This window comes from Brassica napus, chromosome A9, assembly GCF_020379485.1.
Source record: "Brassica napus cultivar Da-Ae chromosome A9, Da-Ae, whole genome shotgun sequence".
Classification (NCBI taxonomy): domain Eukaryota; kingdom Viridiplantae; phylum Streptophyta; class Magnoliopsida; order Brassicales; family Brassicaceae; genus Brassica; species Brassica napus.
Genome location: NC_063442.1, coordinates 30,310,469 through 30,328,288, shown reverse-complemented (window position 1 = coordinate 30,328,288; position 17,820 = coordinate 30,310,469). Strand labels below are relative to the sequence as shown.

Here is a 17,820-nt window from a genome sequence, read left to right as displayed (position 1 = left end):
TAAATTACTCAGATTGAGGAGAGAATATGTATTTGCGCATCGATAAGAGGATTGTCCCCATTTTAGTTAACACAACTAGACCTTGACCCGCACGGGTGTGCCAGTATTAATTTTTATTTTATTTTATAAATTATTTAAAGATATTTCTAAATACATAAATTATTTGGATATTTTTAGGTTTCTATAAATGTATCTGGATCCGGAATGTCTAAGTCCAAACCCCGTCTGAAAATTTATCATATTCGAACAAAGTTTAATTTTAAACCTAAAAATCTGATATCCAAAAAACTGATCCGTACCCGAACAGGTACCTAAATGCTCATATAATGTATGTATTTAATTACGATATATATATATTTAATTAATTATTTCCAAACATATATATATATTAAAATAGGAAGACAAATAATACTAAAAGTTGGATTTATTTATTATTGTTTCCATGTTTGTTTTTAGTTAGAATTTGATTTTGGAAATGCGTTAATTAAAGAAGAAAAGACAAAAAATCCTCAAAAATAGGTTAATTAATAATTTCAGTGGCATGACATTGTATAAAACTTAAAAAACGTAGGGATAATTTAAATTTGTACTCCCCTTAATAGATTAGATATCATAATTTATAAGGATTAGATTGACTTTATAGTTAAAAACAAAGGATTGACTTTATAGTTAAAAACAAAGTTCATTGCATTAGTCTCCAAAAAATCAATAACTAGATTAATATTAGTGTAGACTTCATCATCGATTTCCATAAAATAGTGTTTGTCTGATTATATTTAATACTCTATCCATTTCAAAATAGGTAATGTTCTAAAGAGTTTTTGATGTTTCAAAATACATAATGTTTGATATTTTTAAATTAGTTTAAATTTTATTGAAAACTGTATGATCAATGATATTTTATAATATTTTTTGATGACTGACTGAATTATGTTTATTTTCTATTTTTAGAACTTTTAGGAAAAAATGTATATTCTAATTTTTGTGATTCCATCCAAGATATCAATTATTTTGAAATAGATGAAGTAGTTTAGAAACGTTTTTCAAAAGTTTGTTTTTACTTTCGATGTATTTTTTTACTACGTATTTGAGTAATTCATAGACATGATCAAATAAAGGAAAGGTAGACGAAAAATAAAGTCAATTCGATGGATTTTCCTAAGGTCTGGGTGCCATATTTGTCGTTGAAAGCGAAAGTCCGAGATTCATTTAGGCGCTGCTACATGTTTTAGAATAAACATAGAACTGAAAAATTCAAATTTGTTCTCATATATTTAGGCTTCGAATAGTGATCATGGTCTCGTCCTGCCCATCAGTTAACAATAACAAAAATCTCTACATATACTATATATCTATATATTTTTATAACTGTTAGAACCGCACTACAGTTGAACCGCTTGTCCCGCACCGCTCAAACTACAGTCACCCACTATACTAAATTACGTACAGCTAGAGAACATCATATGTGTGGCTTGTATTGTAAGTTCGATCCTAATCTTTGACTCTCCTTTTTCTTTGATGGGTTTGTGACGGGAACGTACATTAGGTCATGGGCCTCATGGCTGACTTCTCCACGTACGCGCCAATATTATTTCGTTATTTCTCATTAACGAAGCTTCTAGCATAATCTTCTACGTTGATTACGTTAAATATTATTTTGACCAAAACGTTACACATAATTTTCTTAACCAAAACGCTACATATAAGGCCGAACGTTCGACTAGACGTGCCTCGCTAAGTTTTGAACATTATCGTGTAAATCGATTTCTTACAACTGTTTGATACGGTGTACCATGTTCAACGACATGATCTCTGTACTCAAAATCCTATATCATTTATAGTAAAAGATAGTTACACACACTAATCTTAAACCTGAGTTATTTCAGCTGGTTTAGCAACGCAGCGTTGAGAAAGAAAGACGGACATCCAAATATTATCTTTTCACTGGCAGTGAGGACGACCTTGAAAGTGATTCTGTGGTTTCTGTCTGTAACTTTGAGAAAGTCGTTGACGATGTTGACGCACAAGGTTGCAAGAGGGGTGTTCCAACCCGACTAGAATTTTCATTAGCTACTGTGATAGAAGCTTCCCAGTTTTTAACAAGCTCCAGCTCATGATCAGTACCTTGAGCTGGAGAGGTTTCAGGAACATCATCAAGCTTTTGATGATCGTATTCTTCAACTGATGCGATTGTGCTTGTTTCTGTTCGAATAGTCGAATCATCTCCATATAACCCATGCCGTCTTCTTCTTCTGGTTGCTTTTCCCCAACCGTTTATTGTATCTCTTACCCTCTGAGGTAACAACGCTGCCTTGTAATTTGTTCCCATCTAGAAATAACATATGAAATCCATGATCATTTAGCTTGTGAGTTTTAAGCATTAACGAAGGTAGAAGATCTAAAGGTCATGTTACCTGAGTGACAAGTGCATAGAGTGGCAATGTGCTGTAGCTACATAAAAACTGTCCAGCAAACCTACAAAAACATGCAATATTGACCATCAATCTGTAAGAAAATATACACAACCGTATCATGATGGCTTAATGGAGGAAACTTGATTACCCCAGAATTAATCGCAAGTAGACAAGTAAATGATTCCTAAGGAAGCAAGAGTTGTATCCAAATTGCCACTGAAGAAACAAGAATAGATTATGTCAGTGTAAGAACACATTTTTAAAGCGTATGACTAAAATACTAAAAGTTTTAAATCATATAGAGCCATAAGATGAGAGATAGACAAAAACTTACCCAAAACCAGAAAAACGAAGCCAGCTCAAAGGCATTCTGTAGGAAACATAATGCACATAGGTCATATATCTACTAAATCAACAAAAAAAAAATCATTTGTGACTAATAAAGGTTCAAAAGATTTTGCACACCTGAAACTGAATGAAGTGGATAAGGGATAAGAGTAATTCTGGTTTCTTGAACCAGAAAAGTTCATCACGAGGTCTCAATTTAACACCAGAAGCATATTCTGTTATCCCAGCGTTCTCCAATACTAAAGTTGCAATTACATGTTGCAGCTTTGCACCAACGAAAAGAACAAGCTGTTGAAATAAAAATGGTGCAAATCATAGCTCAATAGACTAATCATATGACACTCAATATCCAAAAAAAAGAGAAACATAAAATGAAAAATAGTTCTTACAGCTATTGGAATGATTGCTAACCAGAAATAAAGATTTGACCCTGCAATAGCATATCCAAATAAACGCTTAGACCACATAAGAATAGAGAATAAACAGGGCCGGCTCAAGTAAATTATGGACCCTTGGGCAAAATAGGTTTTCAAATTTTTTTTACATATACTTTATGGATAACTTAGAAATTTTGGGCCCCTTTTAATTTTTTTTTTGAAACTCAGACATCATTTTAACACTAGTGTTTGGGCCCCTGAGCATAAACAATTGCATCTAGAAGATTACTCACTAATAATAGAAAAACAACAACGAACAACATGCATGTGTTACCAAACCCTTGTTTCCAAGAAAATAACATTCATGTGTAACAGTGTTAGAAAAATACGCGCAAGAACTAGTCACCATGCATGCATGTATGACCATTTTATGAATTTAAATGTTCTAACGCTAAAAAGGAGAAAATGTAGCATTTTGCATTATATTTTTTTTCGTATATGCATACCTTTGATGTTAAAAAGCATGAAAGCAACTACAAAGCCCCAAAGTGGCCCACTGCAAAAGAGCATATTATTTAGTCAAATTTCAAAATAATGAATAATTTATCATCTTCTCAACATGATTAAATTTGATATAAATTAGCTCAGATATTGAATAGACTAGAAGTTTGACATTTAAGTAGTTTTGAGATTTGTGCCCTAGCAAAGACTCTCCCAGTCCCAGTTATCGAGGCGCCGTTTGCTCGTCCCCTCTCCGACGCCGGTGGAGTCATGGCTCGCCGGCGTCGACCCTCTAAAACTCTACGTCTCTCTCTCCTCTTATCTTCTATCCGTTCAAGCTCTCTGGTTTCGTCCGTCTCCTTGTCTTGGTCGGAGAACATTGTGACTGTTTCATTTTCCGGGGGCTCCCGGTCTATGTTCTCGGTTTCCTCTTCGGCTCACCGCCTCACGCTTACCGTTATGTGTCTTGTTGGGCTCAGATCTGTAAGAATCAGCTCCCGTTTCATCGTCATCGCTCCTGTTCGTGCTCTCATCGTCTCTCACGCCGTCGACGGTTCTCCATTGAGACCGTCTCTCAAGGTGAGCAGGGACGACGTGGTTAAGCCTTTCGGATCGCTTTCCACCGGAGTCGTTATTTTCTGGGGGGTTCCCCACTTTTCCTCTGTTACTGTCAGCCACAACCACCGTGACTCACCAATGCTCTGCAACTGCAACTCTGGTTTAACAGCCGAAAAAGCCTTAACCTTCGAGGTAGTCACGTCTCAAAACCCTAGATTTATGAAGCACCGTTCAGATCTACCGCCGTCCCCGCTAGTTATGATGTATGCTTGTTTGTTGTCTCATCGAGGAGGAGATCTGCTCCGACGAGCCTCTCCGCGGCGACTTAGATTTATTTCAGAAGACCGGAGATCAGCACCAACACTCACCCCCTCATCTGTTCCGCTCAACCGTCGCTGCTCCCTTTCCGGCGACCCGAGCTCCTGTCAACGTCAACGGAACAGCATCGCTCAAGCCTGTGAGATGGGCCTATTTGCTTGTAGATTGGGCCTGGTGAGCCTTCTAAATTTCATTCAGTCTCACAGCATAGTTTCAAAGCCCATTTGTTTATGGGGTAGGCTGGTCTACTTGGCCAGTTTGCTAAAGAATTCTGATGGGTTCATCGGGTTGTTTACCGAAACCAATATGCTTACAATGTCATACCTCTCTTTCTTGAAGAGAACACTAATTGTCTTTTTACCGGTGGGTTCACTGGGCTCGTTGTCATCTTCATCACCATACTCATCACCATCATCATCATCACCTGCCTTCTCTCGAAGAAGTGTTTCCCCTTCTGCCCATGTGCGAAGGTGTATTTCCAAGTCTATAACCGTCTTGCTATCTTGTGGAGCGGTCCGTTCGGGACCTGAAGATGCAGCGGATCTCGTTTCGACGATATTCCGAGGTGCGGATTGGATATCAACGTCACTTTTCAATGTGACTAAATTTCAACCTTCCGGCACTGCCGTGAATTTGACGCATTCAAGCTTTGCTATGAATTCGCTGTCTCTTTATCTTAGAGGTTTCTCTAAATCTATCGTTTGTGTTGTATGGTTTTATGTTTGTAGTTCTATGAACTCTTGTAGACTTTAAGTTTTTTAATGAAAGTGGTGTTCCAAAAAAAAAAACAAGTTAATAAGCTTGTAAAAGAGAGAATTTGTAAAATTCGGTTACTATAAAGTTAAGAAGAAATACCACACTATTTTTCTACAAAAATGTAATTCACCTGACACCGACAATCTTTTGGAACTCTTCCTCCATAGAGCGGATCATATAGCTATGAAAATCGTATGTCAATGTTAGGTGATGATTCTGTTTAAAGGAAATACAAAGGATTATGATAGCGTAATATACATACATTTCTTGAAAAATAACTATATGAATGAAAATAAAAACACAAATTTTCTGAAAGTGAAGGAATAGTTAAAAAGTTATTAGCTATTTTTTAGATTATTAGGTTGTTCGAGACTCCGAATGCATATAAAAACGTTCAAATGCTTTCTATGATAAACTTAGATGAGGTTTGAATACAGAACTGAGGAAAGGTAAGTTCTAAATCCTAAGTGTAATGACCAAGTGTTATGAAACTAAGAATAATGGAAAGTGAAAGCATTCAAATGACATAAGACTGTCACGCACCATGATGAATCCCTTGCGGAGTGTTAAATAGTCAGGACGAACAACGGAGTGTCCAAATTGCCGAAAGAAACATATCTGTAAGAAATAAGAATAAGTTTTGACTTTTTTTTTTACGTCTGAATAAGTTTTGACAGCAATTGAAATTTTAACCACAACAAATAAATTAAATTCTGAATGAACTTTCCATCTTTAGACTTTAGGGTGTTGATAAAAAAAAACTTTAGGGTTATTTCAATCACAAATGTAAGAATATTACATATAAAATTTCGAATTTCTTAAGGAAGTAAAAAACCTACCACCCATACAAGTATTCTATTCTTGACCAGAGGAGCAGATGTATGATATTGGACAAATGTTGTTTGCCTTCTCAATATCTTTTCACGTGCGACCACTGCCAGAAATAAAGTATAAATTTCTCTAAATTGTTATACATTTGTAGATATGAATTCTGAAGAAATCAAATTAAGCCTTAGACAGCAATATTAAGCATGTGTAGTATACCATAATATGAACTATATCTGAAATAAACTTTGTTAATAATTAGTTCTTACCTTCGTAAATTGCGACAATAAATAAAAAAAAGGTGATTGCTGACTGCTTTTAAATTTTTAGTCATAATAGACGTAGGAATCTTTTGTGCTAATCTGAAAGGATCAAAGGACAAGATAACATTATGTGCTCACCTGTTAAGCAATCATTTCGATCCATCTGAGCCTCGTCTTCCCAGATCCTCCATCTATGAATCTGGAAAAAATAGGCAAATTAAGTATACTATCAAATTCATATAGGATTTTGAATCATTTAAGAAGTATATATGTAAGGAGAAACAACAAATTCATAACTCTTATACACGAAAACTTCAGTAGATAAAACTTATAAGTTAATTTTTGATGATGTTACCTTCACGATTGCAAGGAGCATAGTCAAGCAGCTGTAAGTTACATGTGTGACTGCCATTATAAATATGAAGCGATGCAACTGTTCCATGCCTTCATATGAAACAAATGGCTCATGTCCCTGTTAAGTAGATAATATTATGTCTTTTGACTACTGTATAGATCTTTGGTTTGTTTATTTTTATCACATGATAGAGACTATATATCACAAAATGAGTTTAATAGAAAACCTCACTGCAAGTAGTCTCGCCAATGCCAACCAATCTTCTCCTCAAGATGTGGAAGAAAGTAGATCTCGTCAACCGAGTCCGTTTGACAGATGAAATACTATCATGTTCCTCAATGATCTCAGACCGGGAACATGGGACAAATCTGTTGTCGTAGAAACTTGAAGAAACGCATATGTTAGCTATTGTGCTAGAGATAGCTGTAAGAAGAAGAGATATGAATCCGAGCAGCATCAGCTCTGAAAAGAAAACCCATTTCAAAACCAATAAATATATATATGACAACTATAACTAAACATATTTTTTTTGTAAAAAACTATAACTAAACATATATATCATTAAATTGTTTAATATATTAATACACCAACCTTCTTTCATTTTCTCCAATGCAGCAAACAAAGGTTTCCTCTTTGTTTTCCGCAACCACTATTGACAAAATAGAACTCAAAAAGATATAACAAAACGAAAAAGAAAAGAGCATTTAAAGGAGAGTTTCAAGGCTAAGTATTTGATAATTTCCATAATTTATATCGGTTTATGGATTCAATAAGTCCCTAGGCAAACATTCTAATTGAAGAATATAAAAAAAAATGCAAACATTTATATATATATCAAGGTACTTACGTTACTTAGCCGATGAATGGAACGCTCAACGATCAAAGAAACAACTACAAAGACAGTCAAAACTGTAGCAACGGACCAAGTTGGTGTTAGACCCAGCGTTCTCTCCCTTGGTTCTGCTCCATGATCATTTTCTTCTCTCATTGCTGCGCCTTTCCTTTGTTTTTTCAATAACCGATAGATTACTCACAATATATTCTTCTTGTGCAAGAAGTTTAGGCTGTAAAATCTAGATAGATCATAATCCTGTATTTAAAATAATTAACGGTATAAAAGAGTTAAAACTCCACGGGAAAGCTGTAAACAAAATAAAGGAAATAATAAATACTACGAGAACTTACTTACGGGGACAGAAAGCACTCGAGTATAGTCTTGTTAGCAAAGAAGATGGTTGAAGAGACTGGTGAAGAAATAGCACATAAAGAGAAAAGGGAAGGCTTTTTCAAAGCAAAAATTTAGTGAAAGCTAAAGATTTTAACAAACATTTCGTTCTATTCTCGAAAATATTATATACTCAAGTAAATTAACTAAGCCTATAATGAAGATTTGTTTAAATCATTAAAAATAGAATGTGGATTGACAGCATAGTTATAGGATCTAGAGGAATCAAATTGGAAACTGCCCAACTCAATAAATGCATGTGTGGGTTTTGATTCCCGTAATTACAACGACTATTATTATTGTTGATAAAAAAAGAACAATTAATTAATACAGTATAATCGATCGACCAATTGTGTATTCGTTTGATTTAGCCTTTTAGGTTTTACTCTCCTTGTCTGTTCCTAAAACTCAACTCGTTGTTGTCTAGGCTAACAAAGAAAGAAACTTATAAACCATCGAATTGGATTATGGTAAAAAGTAAAGGTACTGGTTTATCACATTATATAAAAGTTTTATGATATTTGCTTCAATAAGGCCATCATTGGTCCTTATTCATATGTTAGGCTGTTTTTCCATGATGGCCAACTGGTATGTATATGTCTATTATATTGTTTTCTAGAAGTTTTAATTAAATAGGATCATCACGTTTATTTATTCCATGTCAATCATATATAATGTTATATAATGATGCATATGATAATGTCGTTGGATTATATGAAGAAACATATGATAGTATATGGCAGTGGATTATATGAAGAAAAATGCGTGCCACTAGGTGATCAACAAATGATAATTTGGTTGGATTGACTTATCACTCACAATTCGATAATATAATTTTTTTTTGCAAACCGAACATTATGGAGTAAATTTCGCATTATTATTAGAAGTCAAACACCGACAAGTTGAAGCCGAAGGACGCCTATTTGTACTTTTCTACTGGTTGATCAGAGATCATAATTTTTAATAAGTTTTTATCAAACATAGTTAACAATAATTGCAATTATGTTAATGTTTGTTAAGTGGACATGAGGATTCTAACTATTCTTAGTCCCTTTATCACTAGTACATAGACTCAAATGTTGTAATTACTCAAGAAAAATCGCTAAAACAAAACTTCCTCCTAATTACCAATCTTTAAATTGTTTTAGAACAAAAAACTTGCAGAGTTATCTAAAACATAAATTGCGTTAAAGTATAAGTCCACTATAATAATGAACTCAATTCTCTTAGGGGGCGATTGGTTTTCCCGCTACCACCCGCAAACGCAGCTTTTGCGGTTAGTAGCGGTTGTCGGCGGTTTGCAACAATCATTCAAATCGCTCTAAACCGCTTCAAACCGCTCCGAATCTCATAAATTCAAAAGCTGGCTCCAGCTAGCGTTTGCGGTTGCAGGCGGTTGCGGGATGGTAAAATTTTTTTCTTTTTTTAAAAAAAATATATATACAAAAGCAAAAATATTTAATAAAAAATTTAAAATTTAAATTATGAAAATATTAAAATATATCTATTATATTTTAATTAATATTATAAAATTTAATAATAAAAACAATTTCAAAAAATTTTCAAAAAATTAAAATTATAACTTTCTAAATATAAATTTTATATTTATTATAATTTCATGATTTTTGATATTTTTATAATTATATTAAATATAAATATTGTTAATTTATTATTTGACTATTACTGCATTTGGTAGTTAACCAGTCATAAGTCACCCGCAAACGCACCAACTTTTAACTGCAATACCAGTCGTACAAATCTCTTAAAACCGCTAGAAACTGCAACCGCCCGCATCCACAAACTCCCGCAGCCGCAAACGCAACCGCTGCGTTTGAACCAGTCAGGCCCTTAATCTCTCAATCTCCATACTCACAAGCGTCAAATTAAACCAAGTCTCGATTATCCAGTTCGTGTTTCCCCAAAAAAAAGGAAAGAGAGTCAAAGTCAACCTTCTAAAAGGACAAACTCTTAACGAAAGAGAAGGTTCGAAATACTCTTCGACGTCTCTCCCCCCAATGAGAAATAAACACGCGTCAAGAGCGCCCTTTCGTCTTCCACCTTCCTTGTCGTGAGGGAAGCAAAAAACAGAAAGATCGTGTTCTCTCTCTTTGAAGTTTCCGCCATGGTTCTCCGATCAGAAAACCTCTGGACGTTCCTGATAACCCTAGCGATTATCTCCCGCGTATCTCAATCTCTCCACTTCGAATTGCGATCAGGCCGAACAAAATGCATATCGGAAGACATCAAAAGCAATTCAATGACCGTCGGCAAATACACCGTCGTCAACCCCAACGAAGCTCACCCTTCTCCTCCCTCTCACAAGATCTCCATAAGGGTACTCTCAAAATCCTTTCTTTCTTTTTTTTTTTTTTTTTGTTTTTGAATTTTTGAAATTTTGATTAAGCTTTGTATACACACACACAGGTGACATCGAGTTACGGGAACACGTTTCATCACGCGGAAGACGTGGACTCGGGACAATTCGCGTTCACGGCGGTGGAAGCTGGAGACTACATGGCTTGTTTCACTGCCAACGGTCATAAGCCTGAGGTGACGTTGAGTATCGATTTTGATTGGAGGACGGGTATTCATTCCAAGAGCTGGGGTAGTGTCGCCAAGAAGAGCCAAGTCGAAGTTAGTCTTTTCATTTTTGTTTGGTAATAACTCTATAGTCTTGTCCTAAAGATTCTCATGCTTGTGTCTTGTGTTGTGTTTGTAACCAAAGGTCATGGAGTTTGAGGTTAAGCAACTGATTGAAACCGTCAACTCGATTCATGATGAGATGTTTTATCTCAGAGACAGGTAAATTAAGTTTCTCTTTTTTTTTTATAGTCGTTTCAATGTTTTTGAATATGCGCTTGTGCTTGTAATGTGATGAGTTTTGTTTTGTTTGTCACAGGGAGGAAGAGATGCAGAATCTGAACAGGGGTACAAACTCCAAAATGGCTTGGTTGAGTTTACTCTCTCTTTTCGTATGCTTAGGAGTCGCTGGAATGCAGTTTATGCACTTGAAGACGTTTTTGGAGAAGAAGAAAGTCATCTAAGATGGTTAGTTAGATGGAACGATCCCACTCTTGCTTTTTCATAACTCAAGGTTATTCCTTGAGTTTTTGTACATTTAGATATTTGTAGCTTGAGCATGTCCCCTTGGAACTGGAACTTAAATGAATGTGAAAGTGTTTGCCATTTTACACACACACACTAGAGATAATGATCAATAAGTAGAATAATATGCAGTCAACAAGAAACTTGACAGATAGATAGAAAATATTGTCGTGTCTCACACACCACAGGACAACAGTCTCAAAGTTTGGTACAGAACTTAAGCACCGGAATGGCTTCTTCATCCTCCCAAATGAGTTCCAAAAGAAAGGACTGTCCTACCTTTACGCCATGAGCATCACAGAACTCTCTCCATCCTTTTCCAAGTCGCATTATTCCGATGTTTCTGTTCTGGTCCAAAAGATCCACCACCTTTTTTATCGCTCCATCTTTATCTAACAGAGTTATCTTCCCTGGCTTGTTGATGCCATTCACCCGCGTGAAATCCAGCGGGAGCATCTGCGCAAAGCTTTGTCTTTAAGCAATGAAAACAAAAAACGGACCAAGGGACGCCCTTGAGGCGGAGTTGTGCATGAACTTACCAGTTTGTAGGTTTTAAGAGCTCTCGGTGTAAGAGTTAATTTCACAAATCGGTCTTGACTATATGAAGATGAAGCTCTGCATCTCGAGCTATTCTCCCTTTTCACCATCTCAAAGCTTTCCTCTGAGCTGCTGCCATCGTCTTCAAGACTCTCCTCTTCACTTTCTTGCAATTCTCCGCTGCCAGTATCTGAGGAGTGGGAGTTTGCATCATCTCTATCTTCTGGACAATCTAATGGTGTTTTGCCACGGTTGGTAGTGCACAACAAGAGAACAGGCTTGTCCCCAGTTTCAACCACTTTAAACATAAAGGAATCTCCAGTTTTGATCCCGTTTACTTGGCAGAAAGTTTTCCAGCCTGGTCCAAGATAAGTATGGTTGAGTGACTCGTAGTATCTCAAACCTAAATTCCAGCTTCTTCCCCATTCATTCTTTAAAACTATCTCACTGAGTCCTTTCAGACCATTTGCATTCACAAACTTCCTCTGAATATACTGCAAAACGACACATGCATATCAATATACAAAACTACAAACAGCATTTTAAGTTCCAAAAGGTGTGAATGGAAACTATAGTGTGAGTTTATGTATTCACCAGTTTATCTTTTTTTAAGCTATTAGAACTGACAGATCCCACATAGTTAGAATGGTGTAATGAAGATTCTGGAGCTGGTTTTGGATCATGTTCTGCACGGGACAAGCGAAGGATTGGTGGTGCAGATTTTCGGACAAGTTCGAATGTACAGTGATGACCTTGGTTCATCCCATTTTCAGCGCAGAATCTTCTCCAACCAGGTCTGACAAATGTATGCATGCCTGATTCGTTGTATGTAATATTCAAATTCCATGATCTTCCTTCCTCGTTAAGAAGAACGATATCCTTACCGCTCATATTGTCCAGACCGTTTGACATAGCAAAACCCTTTGGTACATACTGCAATGCCAAAAATTCGATTAGGGCCTCTCCAACTAACAAATTTAAACTACTCCCTCCGTTTTATATGACGTTTTAAAATTGTGTTCATAAATTAAATAAATATTTATTTTTTATATCTTTAAGTAAGAACATTTTAATCATAATTCAAAACAACAATAAAATAAACCGATGGTCATATAATATAAACTTATAAGAATTTTGCATAAAGTCAAGTGTTTGAAAACGGAAGGAGTAGTAACTAAGAGATATGTTGCATGAACTGTGGTAATCTAATCTAATCTAACCAGTCCATCACAACTTAGACTTGAGGGTGTGACATGTGCCACAAAATGAGAATGATCTGATGAAGGCTCTTCTTTCGTTCTTGGATTCTTCTTGACTCTCTTTCTCTTCTCTCCTGAACTGTTTCCTGTAACTTAAAAGACAATAAAGACATCTCTTACTTGCATCTTTCTCTGCAGCATTTGAGTACATTTCATAGAACAAAAGTGTACCAGTATTGTTGGTCTGATCTTGACTATCATCAATGATGTTGTGAGATGATGCTGAAGTATACTGAATGCCACAGAAACTTGGTCCGAAAGCCGTGACATGAAACACCATCTCTCCTTCATGTCTGAAAATGATGATGTCACCAATCCGTAGATCATGCGCTACTGCAAAATTTTCCCACCCATCTGTGAGTTTCAAGCCGTCCATCTCCACTAACCATGTTTTAGGGGAGGCATCTGTTCTCAGTTTAGCGGTCTTGATGTGGTCGTTACTTCCTTCAACGTGTTTCGAGAAGAAAGATACAGGAATGTTCTGCACCAAACATACAACAAAAGTTAAGCAAAGGAAACATACAACGTGCTTGGAGCGCAAGAAAAGAGAAGAGTACGAGGTATGTGTGGAAGCCTGGAAGGAGAGGCTGGAAGAAATGTGGGTTGGTCGGAGAGTGAAGAGATTGATGAGCCATTGTTAAACACTTCAAGAGAAAACCTCTGAAGAAATCTCTAATGTCTATATCATGAGCAGAGAGGATATTAGGAAGGAATCTTATGGTGGACACAGAGTTTCATAAAGGTGAGAACTTTTATGACACTTGTCTTCTCTATGGTCTTGAATCTCTGGAGGTGGACGACATAGATGGTGTTACAGTTACCTTTTCCAGTAACTCTTATGACACCTGTCTTCTTGGTCTTTATCTTTCTCTGCTTTTTAGAGCCGTTGATCTTCGTGAAGAATTAGCCAAAGACAGATATCAAAATGACAAGACACACAAAGACACGGATATTGTCTTATTTAGGGGATTACAAGTTTCGAGCTTTTGAAAAGACTAGTAAAGAGGAGTTGTGTCACGAATGTGTTGTGACTCGGAGATGAAGATACCCATCTTATAAATTGCTGACCTACGTTTCCAGTTATTTTAATGCCCTAGCAACAATGTGTTTGGTATAAATACTTTGTAAAAATGGCTTCTCTATAAGTAATACTAATTTTCACAATCTTTAGTTAGTAGGAATAAGGATAATAAAATAAATGAAGAAAATAATAGGAATGAGGATGGAATATGTCTTTTTAAATTTAATAAAAAATGCTTTTTGTTTAAAAAATGAGAAATAAAAAAGAACCTATGAAAAAGTATTCTTTATAGATGCTGTAATTTGGAAAGAAAAGAAATTTGTTATTCTCATTCATGTTTTGGCCACCAGTTAAAGTGTAGTCGGAATGAAGAGCCAATGATCTTCGTGGAGACTAAAGACTGATATCAGAGTGACAACAACACAAACAAAGACAGATCTTCTTATTTCTGATTGCAAATTTCGAGCTTTTCAAAACCTAGTAAAAAGAGTTATTTCACGGATACGCTATGCCTTGGAGATGAAGCTACCCATCTTATACATTGCTGAGGTATTTTTTCAGTTTCTTCAATGCCAACAAAGAAGTGCTCAGTATAATTACCTTGTAAAATGCTGTATATATATATATATATATATATATTAAAGAAGTGATTTTTAAAAATACTAGAAGGGAAAACATGTCGGAAGAATATATCCACATATATATTATATATTAAATATATATAATTAATTTTATAAAACTTATGACTAAAAATATATCCAAGATCTTGTATACTTGGATCTATGTGGCTTGAGATTAAATGAATGCCAAAGTGTTTGCCATTTTACACACACACTAGAGATATGAACCATAAGTAGACATCTAGCCAGAAGCAACAAGAGAATAATATGCAGTCAACAAGCTGCTGCAACTTAAAGAAACTTGACAGAGTATAAGAAAATATTGAACCACAGGAGTCTTCTTCTCTGGGCACAGCAGTCTCAGAGTTTGGTGCAGAACTTAAGCACAGGAATTGCTTCTTCATATCGAATGAGTTCCAACAGAAAGGACTCTCCTACCTTTACACCATGAGCATCACACAACTCCCTCCATCCTTTTCTAATTCGCATGGCTCCAGTTGATTTGTTCTTCAAAAGATCCACCACCCATTTCTTCACTCCATCTTTACCTAACAGCATTATCTTTCTTGACCTGTTGATGCCATTCACCCGCGTGAAACCCAACGGAAGATGCTGCGCAGAGATTTGATTTTAGACACACACAAAAAAAAGAGATACAATAAACAACCTTGAGACAGAGTTAATGAGTTATATATGAACTTACTTGTACAGAGGTTTTAAGAGCGTTCTGTGTAAGAGTTAATCTCACAAAACGGTGTTTACTATATTTGAATCTCAAGCTACTCTTCCTTTTCTCCATCTCAACGCAATCCTTCGAGCTGCTATCGTCTTCAAGACTCTCCTCTTCACTTTCTTGGGATTCTTCTCTACTGTCATCTCCGCTGCTAGTATCTGAGGAGAGGGAGTTTACATCATCACTATCTTCTGAACACTCTAACGGCGTTTCCCCACGGTTGGAACTGCACAACAAGAGAACAGGCTTGTCCCCAGTTTCAACTAGTTTAAACATAAAGGGATCTCCAGCTTTGATCCCGTTTACTTGACAGAAAGTTTTCCAGCCTGGTCCCAGATAAGTGTGGTTGCTTGATGCGTAGTGTCTCAAACGTACACTCCATCTTCCTCCCCATTCATTCTTTAGAATTATCTCACTGAATCCTTTCTTCATACCATTTGCAGTCACAAACTTCATCTGAAGATACTACAAAACGACACATGCATATCAATAAAACTAATCAAGAAAGAGCATTTTAAGAAGTTCCAAAAAGTGTGTGAGTTTATGTATTCACCAGTTTATCAATTCTTAAGCTATTAGAAGAGACAGATCCCACATAATAAGAATGGTGTAGTGAAGATTCTGGAGCTGGTTTTGGAACATGTTCTGCACGGGACAAGCGAAGGACTGGTGGTGCAGATTTTGGGACCAGTTCAAATGTACAGTGATGACCTTGGCTTATCCCATTTTCAGCGCAGAATCTTCTCCAACCAGGTCTGACAAATGTATGCATGCCTGATTCGTTGTATGTAATATTCAAATTCCATGATTTTCCTTCCTCGTTAAGAAGAACGATCTCCTTACCGCTCATGTTGTCCAGACCGTTTGACATAGCAAAACCCTTTGGTACATACTGCAATGCCAAAAATTCGATTAGGGTCTCTCCGACTAACAAATTTAAACTACTCCCTCCGTTTTATATGACGTTTTAAAATTGTATTCATAAATTAAATAAATATCTATTTTTATATCTTTAAATAAAAACATCTTAATCATAAATTCAACCAATAATAACATAAACTGTATACTACCGATGGTCATATTATATAAACTTGTAAGAATTTTGCACAAAGTCAAATGTTTGAAATCGGAGTAACTAAGAGATGTGTTGCATGAACTGTGGTACTCTAATATAATCTTACCAGTCGATCACAACTTAGACTTGAGGGTGTGACATGTGCCACAAAATGAGAATGATCTGATGAAGACTCTTCTTTCGTTCTTGGATTCTTCTTGACTCTCTTTCTCTTCTCTCCTGAACTGTTTCCTGTAACTTAAAAGACAATAAAGACATCTCTAACTTGCATCTTTCTCTGCAGAATTTGAGTACATTTCATAGAATAAAAGTTTACCAGTTTTGTTGGTGTGATCATCATCACTGACATCATTGATGTTGTGAGATGATGCTGAAGTATATTGAAATTCACATAAACTTGGTCCAAAAGCCGTGACATGAAACACCATCTTTCCTTCATGTCTGAAAATGATGATGTCACCAATCCGTAGATCATGCGCTACTGCAAAATCTTCCCACCCATCTGTGAGTTTCAAGCCGTCCATCTCCACTAACCATGTTTTAGCTGAGGCATCTGTTCTCAGTTTAGCAGTTTTGATATGGTCGTTACTTCCTTCAACGTGTTTCGAGAAGAAAGCTACAGGAATGTTCTGCACCAAACATACAACAAAAGTTAAGCAAAGGAAACATACAACGTGCTTGGAGCACAAGAAAAGAGTTAAGAGTACGAGGTATGTGTGGAAGCCTGGAAGGAGAGGCTGGAAGAAATGTGGGTTGGTCGGAGAGTGAAGAGATTGATGAGCCATTGTTAAACACTTCAAGAGAAAACCTCTGAAGAAATCTCTAATGTCTATATCATGAGCAGAGAGGATATTAGGAAGGAATCTTATGGTGGACACATAGTTTCATAAAGGTGAGAACTTTTATGACACTTGTCTTCTTTATGGTCTTGAATCTCTCGAGGTGGACGACATAGATGGTGAATAATTTCGAGTTACAGTTACCTTTTCCAGAAACTTTATCGTCTTGTCCAAAAAACCATGTCTATCCAATAGAATAACATTCCTCTGCTTTTTAGAGCCGTTGATCTTCGTGAATAATCTTTGCTAAAGACAGATATCAATTCTAAAAATACAATACTAAATACTTATGTAGAGAAGTTCGCCCTAGCTCGTCTCTCCCTGCCACGGAAATCGAGGCGCCGTTTCTTCTTAGTTTCGTCGACGCCGGCAGCGACCTAGCTCGCCGGCGTCGTCTTCGTCCGTCTCCCTTGATGCCTCGTTTCAAGTCTGCTTCTCTTTCCATCGCTGCTGCTGTTCCGTTCATCTCTGCCGCGACTGCTGCTCCGTTCATCTCCGACGCGACTGCCGCGTTGTTTGTCTCCACCATTACTGCTACTGTTTCAAATCGTTTGGGTTCAAGCGTGCTCCGGAAGTTCACCGTCTCTTATGCTGTCCGCTTATCTGGGGATTCCCGGAAAGCAATGTCAAGCGGGTCCTCCGCTCCTCGTATTCCTTGCCGCTGCTCCTCCGTTCTGCGTGTTCCTTGGTG

At 36.5% G+C, this 17,820-nt stretch overlaps 4 protein-coding genes across 4 annotated transcripts; 2 read left to right on the top strand and 2 right to left on the bottom strand.

The window, feature by feature from the left end:
• Window positions 1–2: 2 nt before the first annotated feature.
• On the bottom strand, window positions 3–3,387 carry LOC106364759 (MLO-like protein 14). Its single transcript, XM_022690997.2, has 6 exons — window positions 3,152–3,387; window positions 2,880–3,050; window positions 2,749–2,784; window positions 2,563–2,630; window positions 2,415–2,475; window positions 3–2,329 (listed from the first exon to the last, which is right to left on the bottom strand). The coding sequence occupies exons 1-6, from the start codon at window positions 3,227–3,229 to the stop codon at window positions 1,934–1,936; spliced, it is 810 nt and encodes a 269-aa protein (XP_022546718.2). The 5' UTR covers window positions 3,230–3,387; the 3' UTR covers window positions 3–1,933.
• Window positions 3,388–3,654: 267 nt separating this feature from the next.
• On the top strand, window positions 3,655–6,273 carry LOC125578018. Its single transcript, XM_048740284.1, has 2 exons — window positions 3,655–4,690; window positions 4,856–6,273. Exons 1-2 carry the CDS (start codon window positions 3,911–3,913, stop codon window positions 5,267–5,269), a joined length of 1,194 nt encoding a protein of 397 aa, XP_048596241.1. The 5' UTR covers window positions 3,655–3,910; the 3' UTR covers window positions 5,270–6,273.
• A 3,714-nt stretch (window positions 6,274–9,987) lies between these two features.
• Window positions 9,988–11,126, top strand: LOC125578017 (transmembrane emp24 domain-containing protein p24delta9). Its single transcript, XM_048740283.1, has 4 exons — window positions 9,988–10,275; window positions 10,365–10,574; window positions 10,666–10,742; window positions 10,840–11,126. Exons 1-4 carry the CDS (start codon window positions 10,063–10,065, stop codon window positions 10,982–10,984), a joined length of 645 nt encoding a protein of 214 aa, XP_048596240.1. The 5' UTR covers window positions 9,988–10,062; the 3' UTR covers window positions 10,985–11,126.
• A 32-nt stretch (window positions 11,127–11,158) lies between these two features.
• Window positions 11,159–17,307, bottom strand: LOC106360567 (B3 domain-containing protein REM17). Its single transcript, XM_048740498.1, has 12 exons — window positions 16,998–17,307; window positions 16,607–16,919; window positions 16,397–16,527; window positions 15,769–16,107; window positions 15,186–15,680; window positions 14,862–15,094; window positions 13,399–13,576; window positions 13,013–13,322; window positions 12,803–12,933; window positions 12,177–12,515; window positions 11,585–12,076; window positions 11,159–11,501 (listed from the first exon to the last, which is right to left on the bottom strand). Exons 1-12 carry the CDS (start codon window positions 17,073–17,075, stop codon window positions 11,244–11,246), a joined length of 3,297 nt encoding a protein of 1,098 aa, XP_048596455.1. The 5' UTR covers window positions 17,076–17,307; the 3' UTR covers window positions 11,159–11,243.
• Window positions 17,308–17,820: the final 513 nt, after the last annotated feature.